A 14574-nucleotide genomic window follows, 5' to 3' on the forward strand; every position below is an offset into this window, starting at 1 on the left:
CAGCCTTGCTGTTTCTGTCCAATAACTCTCCTTTATCGTCCTATCTCTACTGCTTTCCTCCAACTCTTACACATCCTACTGTGTAAGATAACTCTTCATCTCTGTCATAGCACCTCTCTTATTTTGGAGACCCTTTGGAGACTCTGTCTCTTCTCCACCCACTGCTTGCCCTGGTCTTACGCAGTGCTGCTTTCTCAGCCTGCAAGGAGCCACGAGGGTACCACCCTGCAAGGGGAGATAAGGGGCAGAGATGTGCCAATAGCAACAGCAAGCGGTAAAGGAGGTGCCTGGCAGAGGGGAGAGGTTGTTAGCACGTGTTGTTAGAAAGGATCTAGATCCCATAGTCCAAGAATGTTTCATGTGCCACAGGATATCCACATATCACCACTGCAGCCTGAAATGTCGATACACTTTAATTAAGATGCTTACACCACCAACCTGGGGCGTCTGCTTCAGGATGTAGGATGTATAGGTGAGGTGCTGTGACAAGTTACTGCTTGTGCTTTGAGTCCCTCCTCCTCCACTATTTGTAGAAGAACCAGATTGGAGACCTGTAACAAGAAGAAAAGGCTTGACCCTTTGATAACCAGACACTGTCAGCTGCTAAAGTGTCCCTGTATATACAAGTAATTGAAAACACTTTGCAAGATGCTTGTTGCCACATGTTTCGCGACTAAATAACATTTCTACCCAGTACAGCACAGTTCAGATGTGCTGCTGCGGTCTTTTATAACTCAGCAAATGCCAGGAATGAAAGGGCCTATGGGGTAAATAAGGAGGACTGGTGGGCAAGCAAAGCTCGTTTCAGGCTGGTTTGAAGTTTCTCTCAAAAGAAGATGCTGTCCAACACATGAACAGTCTTTTGCAGGTAATGCAGCTGCAGCAAAATCCCTAAAACACTTTAAATCCCCCTGGCTTCTTAATTTTACTTTTGTTGGCTGTTCCAATGCAATTTTCTTAACAGAGTATTAGATCATGGATAGCAAACAGTGGTAATTTGCAGCAACACTGATATTGCTCTGCCTACAGAAGGAACAGACCAAACACTGACTTTTTTGCAGTGTCTCATTAAGAAACAAGGATAAAAAACCTGTACTTATGGCTCTGTCATAAAAATCACAAGTATTTGCTCTTCCTCGAGGTCTGTGAGATTATTTCCTTCTCAAGGTTGGACTGCCCCAGCTGCCTCTCTAAATCTCAAGCAACGGGGCTACCATCACCAGTTTTACAGCCCTCAGATACCTTCACCGAGACGGTACTTTCATTACCTTTTCAGTGACACGTACTTTATTGCTATGTTGCTGGTATTTACAGCCTTATATATTAAACTGAATAATACCTTTTCCTCACTGCCAAGATCAGAACAGGGAGCAAAAAGTTTACGACCAATCCATTTCCCTTCCCAACCCCCAGCCTCAAAAGGAGCACTCTGGAGAAGGCTCACAACAAAACTCTTCCTCTGCAGAGTCCCAAACCTTCAGTATTTCTGCCCTACAGCAATAGCACACTATAAACAAAGTATCTCTCATTGGAACTATTTTAGCAATGTTATTCTCCAGGTATTTCACAGAAAGTTTGATTCACAAGCCCATTACCAACAAAGGGTTTCTGCTGATCTCAACAGCTTAGGGCCAAACCTAGTATCAATATTCAAAACCATTTCTTTCCCTCATTCCAGATACAGTATCTTGTACTTTTCAAAGTCAATTTCTTATGTTTCTAGTTTCTCCAGGGTGTCAATCCATGACTTAATAGCTTTCACAACTACATTCAAATCCACCTTGGTTCTACATCACGAAAATGCAGTTGTCTCTTCCTACAGATCACAACAAAGAGTTAAAGATAGCCCTTTGCTGAATTTTGAGGAAAATTACACTGTCTGCTTTCAGCACAGAAAGACACTGACAGCTCTGCATGAAAAGCGTTTCACCTAAAACAGATGACACTTGTGAGATCTCAGTCTTAAAAAGCACCACATACCACATTTGTTCTGAACAAAGAAAACCCATCCCATTACTGACTTCTGCAGTACCAGGATGCTTTATAGCAAAAATGCCAAACATATTAATCATGCAGTGATTACATTATTTAACTCATTAGATTTCCCTGCAAGACTAACTAGCATTATTTGTGGCTCGCAGTATGGCTCCTTGGGGTATCAGAAGCAGTTTCCCTTTCCCAGAAGGGTTCTTGCTGTTGGTGGTGAGGTACAGTTTGGTGCCTGGTGGTAAGTTTGCCAAGTTTGCCAGGTTGGTGGCTGGTAACTGCAGTGTAGCCATCACTAGAAAGAAAGAATAAAAAAATTAAAATAAAACTAATGTTAGCAGAAAGCAGTACGCACTGAAATCTGCACAGGATGAAACAACTAGGAGTCACAGGCAGCTAGCCTTTGATAATCCAGTCTTAGCTGGCCTAACTGCAGATTAACTCCACCAGTGATGCACAGGCACTCTGAACAGATCGGAAAAAAACCCTCTCTGCGTGCAGTGCCACTTACAGTTGCATGCCAAAGCAGCACAGCCATGGGCTCTACAGGCTTACTTGAGTCTAGGGGCCATACGGCACCTTTCAAGCAGTCCAGAGCCTGAGCTAACGTGCCAGCTGTGTGCAGAAGCAGGCTGGGTGCTTCTGCCCCAGCTCTTGTAACTGTAACCACTGGGGAAGATGTGAAGATGCAGTAGGGACAGTTTGGCTCTTGTTGGTTGGATTTATGTGGAGCCCTTGTGAGCATCTAAGGACTACAATGATCTGCAAAAATCTGAGATCTGGCTCCACAAAATCTGCTAGGTCTCTAGCACATTCCCCAGCATATCTGCCTGACCCCCACTCACAGAACACAGCATCTTTTAAAGTACTTGTGCTCCTTCTTCCATTTTACAGATAATGAGTTAACGTTTTCATTATTACTAATCACAGTCAGCCTGAATTTCCCTATAGACCTCTACTCATTTTGAAGTTTTTCAGTCACACGTAGCTATTTCGCAGTTGAAGAAATCATCATAGAACCCCAAAGTCTACCCATCATGAGCTATTAACAAGGTGCAAAATTACCCTACCTGAGCCTTGAGATGTACTTTTCTGAGCACCTGTGGAAGAAACTTGCGCCTTTGTTATAGTCTGCACAGGCTGAGCAACAATTGTCCCTCCACCTCCACTCACGATGGCTTTGGCTACACCTTGAGTCACAACCTGCTTCGGACCAACAGCCTTTGCTACCGAAGAGCTAGATTTTGCCACAAGTATCTGGCCACCACTGATAGCCACTGCTTGTTTCACTGTCGACTGCAAAGCAGAACCAACTGGAACGCCAACAACCTGCAACAAATAAGTATTGGATGATGTGCTGCTGGCAAGGGCAACCATGTGAATTCTACCTGGTATGCTTCCTCCATCTCTAGACATTTCAGGACACTTTATACGTGTCTAGTCACGTATAAAAGCTATTCATTCAGAAACAAAATTAAATTGGCAAGAGGCCAATCCCAAGTAAAAAGATAAACTGTTAAACACAACCGAGATTTCAGAGCACCCACAAAAGATTAAGTACATACAAATTATAGGGCACTTCCATTTTTTTCTGATATATAAGCAAGGGCTTAATTCCAACCGAAGATAAAACTTGCCTTGGCAAAGCACAGAGATCCAGAAATTGAGTTTCAACACATTCATGGGAACAGACTCCCTGGGAAAACTATGACCTCAAAGCAGAATCCACAAAGTGCTTGAATTTTATGTGTTGATAATAACTGCAGGCAAACACAAGTTTGCATACTGCTCAAACAAGCATTAAAAAGGACAATGAACTGTTGCAAATGCAAATATATATTTACTTATGCAAAAGTGAAAGCTCTGTATGTAGTCTCTTGTGCTTGGCACATGATTTGACTCTATCCACAATGGAAACAGGCAAGAATGGAGACAATTTCTGACACATCTGTCATCTTGTCACCGCACAGTTACCGTGCCTTCTCAGAAGCTGCGTCACTCCTGCCATAGCAGCGCTGCCTTGGCACAGACTCCTACAATAAAACACTTGGGTTTCCACTCAAGTAGGACTGCTTCCATCTCATATTAGTTCTGGCTCAGCCTCCACCCCATTTCCTATTTGTCCTGTTCTTTTTCATTTCAGGCCTGTTGTCCAAAGAAAGAATTTGCCTCCTCTTGCAGAAAGACCTGGATGAGTTTCAGCAAGAGCTGTTGATGGCAGCCAACTTTCTGGGTTGACAGGCTCCAGTTCAGAAATACCCCCCACCCCACCGTTGCGATGGGTTAGACAAAGTGGGAGATGTTCCCTGTACACAACGAAATGCAATAGTGCCTCCTCACCCTGCTCCCTTCTCCGGGACTACAGGTGAGCATGATGTGAGACTCTGTGCACACGGGGAAACCAGCTAACCATGGTGCTGCTGTCTGGGTCTGAGACAGAAGCAACCCTACACCCCCGAGAGAAGCATGAGGTGTTGCAATGAAACCACAAGAAAGTCAGCTTACATCACACCAAAGATGCCCGAGTACACCCCTCATACCTTAGACTGCACCGTCCCCTCGCCTGTGCTCACAACCGGCTTCTGCGGTGACAAGGCTAACATGTGGCTCCCTTTTACAGTGACATACTGCTGCACAGAGGTCTGCGTGGTTGTCGCTGTCGCTGGGAGCTGAGGTTGCTGGGGCAGCTCTCCTGGCTCCTGCTTTATTATCACCTTTTAAATAGGAGAAATAAAAAAAAAAAACAAATGTAAACAAACACCTTTAAATAACTGGGGAGCATTTCTGGAACAGCCTGTCTGCAAGAAAGGGCAGACAACAGTCAGTAAACTCAGATGTGGTTCTTACACAGTACCAGGTGCACTCTCTATCTCAGCTCCAACGTGAGGGCTACTCCCAACACAAAAGTGTGTGATGGGGGTGTCTGTATTTACAGAACATTCCAAATTTGAGAGGTGCTCACAGAAATTAGAGAATCACAGAAATCACTACTAACATTATAACTAGTAGCCATATTAACGATGGACACAGCCAGACCTGACTACTTCTTCAGTCCCCACATCTCGGGAAGGAGCCAGAACAATTTAAGGTTTCCAATTGCTAGGCACCTTCCTGCTGAGAACATGTTCTAAACTTCTTTTTTTTTTTTCTATCCTGCAAAATTATAACCAATATTATAGCTATAGATATTGTAAATTATTATAGCTGCTATTTTTCTCTTGTGCTAATGTTTTATGCTTCAATGGGAAAGGCCCTAAATCTAATCCCTACAGCCAGCAACTCAAGAAAAGCTGGGTTTTTTTTTTGCATTAGATTGCTGTAGGTACCATAACTGGCAGGAAGCGTTCTTCCACCTTTTACTTGGATCACCCTAATATTGCCAGAAACAACTTTAAACTCTGGATGGTAACTTTTATGGAAATGAACTCACAAGTGGCAACATCTGACAGTCAGAAATCTCTATAAGATTTTTCAAGAAATGCCTGACAAATCTACCCCAGTTTACTTTTACTGTATCCCACTTAAAATAGCTTTAAAAACTACCAGCCTCAATATGACAGTGATTCAAAGAAAAACAAGAAAGGCTTAAAGAGAAGACAGAAAGAAAGATCACAGGAACAGCAAAGCCATGGGAAAAGAAAAGAAAACAAGATACATTTTTTGAGAAGTGCTAGAGAGCTCTTGGCAGCAAGACACACTGGTGACAGTAATAGTTTTATATGCACTGGAAGTTACATGGTTTGTGGCACAAGTCAGCATGAAATAGCACTATGGGGCATCTTGTCCCGGCACAAAAGCCAAGAGGAATACCTTTGTAAAAGCTCCAAGTCCTCCAGTGACCGATTTGGGGCTTTGCACCTTGGAATGACTCCCGATAGGACAAAGAGGTGGCATGGTGGCAAACAGAGAATCCTCCTGCTGCAAACAGGAAGACATAGCACAAACATTGGTGAAACGTCCAACACAAGAAATAAAACAAATGATTGCTAAAGGGTAACATGGAGCATTGGGGCAGTCCTAAATTACCAAAAGCCATTTACAAAGTCAGTCAGCGCTTAAGTAAAAGGAGTGTAACATACTTACTACAACCTACAAAGCAAATTTTATTTGGAAAGTTACATCTCCAACAGCAGTAACGGTTTCTTACCATATCATACACAAGAAATCGACTCGTTTGCGAGTTTGCATTTCAGAGCTGTAAAATTCAAGTAGGCTGAGAGGGGATCTTATTAATGCATATAAATACCTGATGGGAAGGTGTAAAGAAGACCGAGTCAGACAACGCTCAATAGTATCCAATGAAAGACCAAGAGCCAACAGGCACAAATTGAAACACAGAAAATTCTGTTTTATTATAAGATTTATTTATTTTCATTTAATGGTGATCAAACACTGGAACAGGTTGCCCAGAGAGGCTGTGGACTCTCCAGCCTTGGAGATACTCAAAACCCAACTGGATAAATTCCTGAGCAACCTGCTCTAGTTGACCCTGTTTTGAGCAGGCAAGTTGGACTAAATGATCTCCAGAGGTCCCTCCCAACCTCAATCATTCTGTGATTCTACACACAATCTCAGAGAGAGAAGAAAATGTAAGAAGAAACAAGTTAAGGAGGGGAAAAAAAAGAATGTTCAATTTAAATCTGCAAGCAAAATTCTCTTGGATGAATTTTTGTTCTCCTGTAACTAGAAAGACCTGATGGCTCATAGTGTTTCCAGGCAGAACTCACCATTTGGCAGAAAAAGTGAGGCTATCTAACTAAAAGGTGTAAAAAACATTTCCACACGTGCAAAATCATGCACCTGGCATTCCTGGACCTGAGGCTGGTAGAGAAGTGAAATGCATTTGAGGAAGTTTGTTACATTTATGTTTTGTTTAATTCAAATAATTATATTCTTTTACAATCAATGTGAACTCCAAAGCCACGGTTTCACAATTACTTGGCCCATCCTCGGGTTGGGTTGTGACCAGAAAGCAAGCACTCAGACTCTTAACCTAATACTCCTGCTGTCTTCCTTGTGCTGACACACATGGCTGAAAACAGGTTAGTTTTCAACTGGATCTGTTGTTTAGCGGTGTGGTGAACCAGAGCAGACAACTGGTAGCAAATGGGGGGGAAGGTGTGAAGACAAGGCTAGAGGCGTAACTAGTCCTCTCAACAGCAGAATGCATATGAGACATTTTAAAGTGACTGAAAAAACACAGCCTTAAGTCATTAAAAAAATATACAGAGAAAACGAGCACTCAGTGAGGAGATGAGAAGTGGTCAGTTAAGCACAAGCTGTAATATCATGCTACAACATCCTCTTTAAAGAAACCATAAAACTACAGCCTTTCCACCATCCAGAAGGCACAGAGTCATAAATCAAAATACATTTCTGTTTACAGAGCTCTGATTTTTGTATTTTTTTAAATAAATTCAGTTTTTAACTTTGCCCTGGAAATAAACAATTCAACTGTTACTAACGACACGTGCCTACTTTGACTCATTTAAAATCTTTCAGGAAGAACTGCCCCAAATCAGTGAAAAATAAAGACTAACGCATGGTTTTCAACATAGTTAAGTGAAATCCATCTGAGCAGACAGGCTTTTAAAAGCTGAACAGCTGCACACCTGACACTCAAAATGCTACTTTGGAGTAATTGCTTCAGACAGCAATCTTCAACACTTTTCCCCTAACAGACACAGGAAGTATTTCAGTTCCAAATGCGAAGTGATTTGCTCTCTGCAGGCTCACTGGCAAACCTTTCGCCCCCACCATATCCAGAATTAATATTCTTGTGACTTGGAGCCAGGGAAACGCTCCTGTTTTCAGCAGCACACCCACCAGCTGCTTTCAGAAAGAGCTCACTGCCACCACTTGCCTGCCAGAAATATCCTTTCTAGTACAAGATGTGGGAGAGATTTTATGTGAGACCGTTCAGCTCTGTACCTTTTGGGCTTTGCAGATTAGAAGCATGAACCCTATTCATCACTGTTTGTTTGCACATTTGGTTACTCCACTGTTTACACAAACATTTTTCTAAATGCAGGCAGCTGTAAAGCTACTAAATGAGCTATTTTCAGGCTGCTAAGAACAGCTGCTGCACAAAAATAATGAACAGAGTGAAGGTTTTGAGGTAGACACCTCTGGTTTAATCGCATACTGTCACTAACAAAGTGAAGAAGATCAAAGTCAGCTACAAAAGAGCATTTTTGAAAGATTAGACACTTTGAGAGTTATGCCCTCCATGGATTTCCTTGCAGAGAAACAAGAGAGCAGTGTCTTTAACAGGTGTAGGCAAATCAAAGCACAGCTGCACAAAGTGACACTATCATCTTGTATAACCATGTTCTTATATGGCTCCATCTGTTATACACAAGTAAACCTTATGAAATGACAAACAAAAGAACTTGCCTGAAATGCAGAACTGACAATACTAAAAAGCCCTTCTTAATAGAAAGCTGGATTTTAAATGGAAAGTACGCACCTAATGAGAACATTACCTTGACAGCTGAGGTGACAAAACTGCTCCCATGGGTCTTTGATACAGGAGATCCAGTTCCATGAGAGGCCTGACAAACACTGGTCAGTTTGCTGGTTGGGCTCCCTGCGTATCGGGAAATAAAGCAGATGTCGGGTGAGGGACGGGGAGTGGTGCCACTGAACACATGAAACCTCTTCTAACAAGAAGTATTGCATTTTGACTCTGTATTCTCCATGAGGTACACTGCTGGGAGTTGGCATGGGCACAAAACAAATCCACTACCGAATTTCCACCTGCTGAATTCATGCCCCAGAGAAGGTACTCTCGGCTCAGAGCTCCGTTTCTTGAAAACAAATGGTCAGGCACCTTCCTGGGTGGCTGAGGATATCTGCTGGAGGTGTGAATATGTGAAATTAGGACAGTAAATGAGCTGTCAGTGAGAATTTGCTGCTGCAGATATAACACCTTCCACTGCCCATAAGCCCTCTGAGCCTCAGACACTGGCATGGGGAAGGCCTGGAGGAGGTTGGAGTGGGATGGAAAAGGAAGGCCAGAAAAAAGGAGGGAGACAAAGGGAGGAGTAATAAGAGGAAGGGACCAAGTGATGGAGGGAAAAGGAAGAAACAGAAATAGGGAATGAAGTCATAGGCTCCTCTGTCTGCACAAGACTGCTCTTGCAAAATCATCATACAGAGACGTGTGCCACAGCACTCTCCTGACCCCCCGAGATGGATGGGGGTGCAGTGGTAAACTTACCCTGCGTTATCAGAGCATGTAAACAACACTGCTGCTGAGGAGCAGTTTTGTTACTGCTGTTGTTTTGGTTTGTTAGTTTCATTTAAGAGATGCAAATGTTTGTACACAGCTGTACTACAATCCACACTTAAATTTAAAAGTAAACGAGCAGCCATTTCTTGCAATAACGGGGTTTGGGAAGGCTGGATTTCGTAGAGCATGAAGTTTCAGATCCTGGCCCTCTTTTTCAATATGATCTGTGACTTCGTCTGTAATATCACATTACACTCAATCCAGCCTGGCTGCTTTTGCTAAAAAGCCAGTTCCACATTCTCTCTTGCTCCCTCGTATAGGGTCTGGTGATGAGGCTATCTGACAAAGCTCAATTTGTGGAGGGGATGGTATTAATTTTCTGCTCTGACTCATGCAGGGGACAGGGGAAGCGGCAGGAGTGCAGGGGAGGGAGAGGCAGCAGGCAGTTTCTTCCAGGCCAGTCTGTACTCACATCACACTACTGTGGTGGGAAACTGCACCTTTAGTGGAGTTAAGACTCATATGTCCAAACCCTCTGGTGCATCTACAGATCCTATCCTCCATGTACAAACCTCTACTAGGAGAACATAAAGGTTACCCAAACCATGATAAACCACATATGCAGAGCAGACAGTCAGGCTGGAGGTAAGGAAGAAACAGGAAAGAAAAGACAGAAAACGCCCAACCAAACAAAAAAACCCACCCTATTGGTGAAGAAGCTTCAGTGTTACCAAGAAAGCCCCAAAACACTTTAAAAAATTCAACTGCGACTATGCTCCCCCTACCAAGTCCCTCTGTGATGAAGTTAAAATGAACATGACAGCTGTATTCCTTCAGACAAGAGGAAGAACCATTATTAAGAGAAGAATTTTTGCACCTTCCAACCATGCCCAGAGAACGGTTTGCATGTTACATGGACGCTGCAGTTCACCACATGGCTCTGAGTATCCTTCCAAGACGCTGGCAAGCACACACATACACAAACAAGTGTGTTTTTAAATAGACAGCAGTTCTTGGCCACAAATCACAACAAATAAATGACTTTCAAGTGAACTTTCCTCCAGCCCCAGCACAAAGACTACCAGTTGACTCCCATACCCATCATCCATCTCCTGCATTTCAGTCGTCCTCCCACCCTGATCCCAGGCTTTTGTCACCATTGAAGCACCAAGGGAATCCAGTTAGAGGAATCCAAACCATGTGGAATCAGATCAGCTAGAAGTTGAGAGCAGCAACAGAAACTAGCGTGGCTGTTCTCTTAGTAACCCGGGTCTACTCAACCGTTTCAACACATCTAGAGCACCGTACACTGGAACTTAAGACTGATCTGTAAGTTGCTGCAAGCTCTCCACACTTTTTGCCCATATCCGCAACACAGTCCTCACCCAACCACCTGTGCACTGTTTCTGTTTAAATCTCTGTGCACCACAGTCTACATTAATTTCTCCCCTTCCCTTTGTGCCTGCAAAGAACAGGCCCTCTTTGAAGAGGTATCTATGAATTCAATTTGCCTTACACCATGTGCTGTTTCCTAAAGAAAGTTATGTTAAAGTCTGAGAATACCCTTAACCATGTTATATTGGCCAGCTGTGCAAACCAACAATACCTCCCTCTTTCTTTGCGAGTACTTTTCCATCTTTACAAGCTGAAATACTGTTATTATACTAATCATTTTAAAGGGAGAATAAACTTGAATGGGTAAGACTAAGCCACTGCCTTCTGTGATCACACTACACACCTGTGCTTGTGGCTGCTGCTCCAACCATCTGTCCAGGCTTGTCCACAATAATATACGGATTATTAATGACTGAACTAGCAGAGCCTTGCTTCATGTGCACCGGAGTGGAGGTTGGGGTACGAGGTAGCGGAGATGGACTAGGGGTCGATATTGGAGAACCTTAAGAAAAAAAGTCCAATGCTTCTATCTTGTAAATATTGCAAGAACATAAAAATACAGCAATAGTAGTACTTACTTAAATGGCTTAGAGAATGAACATTTTTTGAGGATGCAATTCCCAGCCTGAGCGAGATCACAGGACTTGGAGAAGGAAAGAGGAGACAGAAGGAAAGGAGAAGGGACATAAAGCACTATGGCTCATACCTACCCTGGTCATTCTCTGCCTACCAGGACAAGCAGAGTTCAAAAGGGACCTTGAGAAGCCATCTGGTCTGTTCCTGAATCCTAAGGTTTCCTACCTAAACCGTTCTCACTACCAAGACCAGTCCATCCAAGGAGATGAAGAAAGAGAGCTAAGCTCTTTGACAGGAGCTCTCTTTCCCTTGTGGAGCGCATGATACAAGCATTCAGAGACAGGAACCAAGCGGTTCACATAAAAAGGCTGTGTGATACAGCAGCCTTCAGACAGGCACGAATGCTCTTGTCTCTCTACTGCTCTCACTACAGCAGAAGCCCTTGAAAGCAAACTGTAAAACGTGCAACTTCTGGGTAAGAGGACCAGGAGAGAGAAAAACTAGAGAAGAAAAAAAGCTGCATCAGGGGCTAAACAAGAAATGCAGAGAAAAGGACAGGCAAGGAAGTGATCAGAGAAAAGAGATGGCAGCAAGCACACTAAGCTTCAACTGCCTATTAATCTGCTTTCTTGGCAGTGATTGACAATTAAAATGGAACATAAATGCTGATCAAATAAAATCCCTTATATCTTATAAACTGCTTTTGAAATCTGAAAAGGGTGATGCTTCTCAGCAGAACCTTGGAAAAATATTTAGCAGGGAAACATTTAAATAGCAAAGATAAACAGAGAATAGTCCAAGGATTTTAAGAAAGACAGGATGGCCCCTCTAATTCTTGCTTTCTGGGAAGCCTTGGGAAAAGAAGATCAAGAGAAGAGCTTATTAAGACAGAAGAAAGCGCTTGGCATAGGTTCAAATGTAAATCAGCCTGAGTACAGTTCTAAGATGTCAAGGAAAAAATACTGAAATTTAATAAAAAACACCCAACAAACCAGACAAACTTGAGGAAAATTATTTGGGAGCAGATCACCAGAAACCACACATACTGACAGCTGGTGTTTCGTCCTCTCTGCCCTGAATACCAGAAAATGAAGGGATGTAAGAGGTCATCTTTCAGCTTCACAGCATGTGACACGGTGAGCTGCACATTAAAACTTTCTGATGTAAAGCATCACCCAGTGGATGGTATCGTGCCCAGGCAGGGAAGGGTCTATAAGTGAAATAAGTAAACAGCACCTTGACCATATTTGGTTTGGAAGCTGTCAAAAGAGATCACATTGCTCACTGCAGTCAGCTGACAATTTAATCCAACAGAGGGTGGACTTTCGGAAGAGGAATACCAAAGCTGTTCCATTTGAGGAGATATTGCAAGTATCAGAGGGATCAACTGAGTCTACAAGGTTGACCCTAATTATTTGCCCAATAATCAGAAAAAAAATTTCATCTTAATCCATCCCAGCCGTCTGAAAGTGTGAGGGAGAAGAACAGCTTCTTCCCACATACAAATACAGCACATGGAAGATGTGTCCTTGCCTGGGCCTTTCTGTGGATAGCAGTCCAGTTAAAGACTATCATTTTCATACTTAAAGGCATTCAAGAACAGGGAGAGAACAGCTCTCATCCTGCTGTTGATCTGATGTGAAGCATTTCACACCTGTATTTTTTTTCCTTGAACATTAAGAAGTGCATTTAGCTCCTTATTCTAGAGTATCCTACTGCCTGATGTTCACACATTGGCAGGAAATCAGGGGAAGGACGCAGAACAAGCCCAACTGGTTCAATCTCTTGTTTTCCAGGGTGAAGCACTCACATAGGTAAACTAACATTCACCTGATACAATCTTGCAACTCATGGTGATAGGCTGGAAGGATTTTCCTGGCGACTCTGCAGGGCTTGGACTCTGACCTTGAGGCACTATTTTACAGCTAGCTGCAATGGGTTGAAAGGCTGAATTTCCATGAGAGCCAAAGGCAACTTTCTGTGTGGCTAACTTGGTGGGAGTCCGTTCTATCGAAGATGGCAGGGAATAAAACGTGGCATGTCTTTCGGTTTCAGCATTCCCAGGGAATCCTGATTAAAAAGGGAAAAGAAGAGAAATAGTTCTTAGGCTGAGATATCTAATTCCTTACTGTGCTTCTCTACACAAACAAAACTCGGGTATGACAAACATGGTCTCGAAGGAAGGAAGAAAGGAAAAGCAACTGGTGGGCAGCGCCAAATGGGGAGAATGAGGGGAAGGGGGTTCCTCCTGCGCAGCTGTTTGTCTGTGAACAGAAGAACAAAATGCTACCATGCACTGCCTGTTCCGCTGCAGCAGGTGGCCAGCCACTTCTTACACATTTTCTTGGAATGACCTTTCCATTAACCAAAAGCTGCCGGTAGTTTCGAGCGTCCTCGCTTAGGGCTCCACAGGACTAAGGTCAGATCTCCTTGGCAGAGAATCTCGCAGCACATTTTTTTGAGTAAGAGCACAAGGAGACCACCTACTGCCTTTTGACCTGGGTTAAGGAATCCATCTTATCTGACGTTAGAAGGAGATCAACTAACCTGGAGCTGACAAGAGAAGCCACTGCATGTCAGTGTAAGAAAGAGGCAGGTTTACTTCCTCCCTGTTGGCTGTAGCACTGCTCACCTAAAGGTGCTGCATATCTGCCTGTTTGAATAAAAGTCTGTGTAATTAAAATTTGGTTGCGTTTCTCCTTTTTTGGCCACAAGAAAACACCGCACCTAAACAGCAGACATTCTTCTTGCTGAGCCAAGACACTGCCAGTGGCATTACGGCGCCTACCAGAAAGCGCACCATGCAAGATATCAGCTTAAAGCCTTTCTTTGAACACAGGAGTGTCAGGATAAATCAAGAAAGGCATCAAACCATGTTGCATGCAACCATACTTTGAAATATAAAGTTGCTCCTTCCATCAAGTCTCTCACACTAAATGTGCAAACCATAAAAGACACCCTCATTTCTCAGCCCAGTTAACCAAGGTCTGTCACGTAAGTCTTGACACCATATATTTCAGAAAATAAAGCTAAATGCTAACAGGCAGTTTTTCCTACTTCACACAAACTAAAAATCATAACAGTGTGCCCAAGTGGACAGCACTAGCTTGTTTCAGACAATTCAAATGATCCTCAGGTTATCGACTGCTGCCCCATTGAAAAGGACACCGCATTTCCCAATCTTACAGGGGAAGGTGAGAAAGAGACCACGACATGCACAGACACCATCCCTCAGACAAACGTACACTACATCTTTTTCACTTTTATTTTCAACACCACAGTTATGCAGTCTTTTTTTGTTTTTCCACAGTCAACTCATGTTAAACACTAATGTATATGACTAAACACACCACTAGACCAATTCCTTAAATCTATACACAGTC

The 14574-nt window shown here is 43.1% G+C and overlaps 1 protein-coding gene across 1 annotated transcript in view; it reads right to left on the minus strand.

Annotated features, from left to right (window-relative positions):
• YEATS2 (YEATS domain containing 2) overlaps positions 1-14574 on the minus strand; it is a gene marked incomplete at its 5' end in the record, with an annotated part of 48395 nt that overhangs the window by 18291 nt on the left and 15530 nt on the right. The window contains 8 exons of the mRNA XM_082486934.1: positions 439-551; positions 2120-2281; positions 3057-3315; positions 4527-4700; positions 5797-5904; positions 8472-8575; positions 10959-11117; positions 13022-13261. Of these exons, the coding sequence (XP_082343060.1) occupies positions 439-551; positions 2120-2281; positions 3057-3315; positions 4527-4700; positions 5797-5904; positions 8472-8575; positions 10959-11117; positions 13022-13261 (1319 nt within the window). The remainder of the gene's footprint in view (positions 1-438; positions 552-2119; positions 2282-3056; positions 3316-4526; positions 4701-5796; positions 5905-8471; positions 8576-10958; positions 11118-13021; positions 13262-14574) is intronic.

Source organism: Vanellus vanellus, assembly GCF_965231255.1.
Source record: "Vanellus vanellus genome assembly, chromosome: 8".
Classification (NCBI taxonomy): domain Eukaryota; kingdom Metazoa; phylum Chordata; class Aves; order Charadriiformes; family Charadriidae; genus Vanellus; species Vanellus vanellus.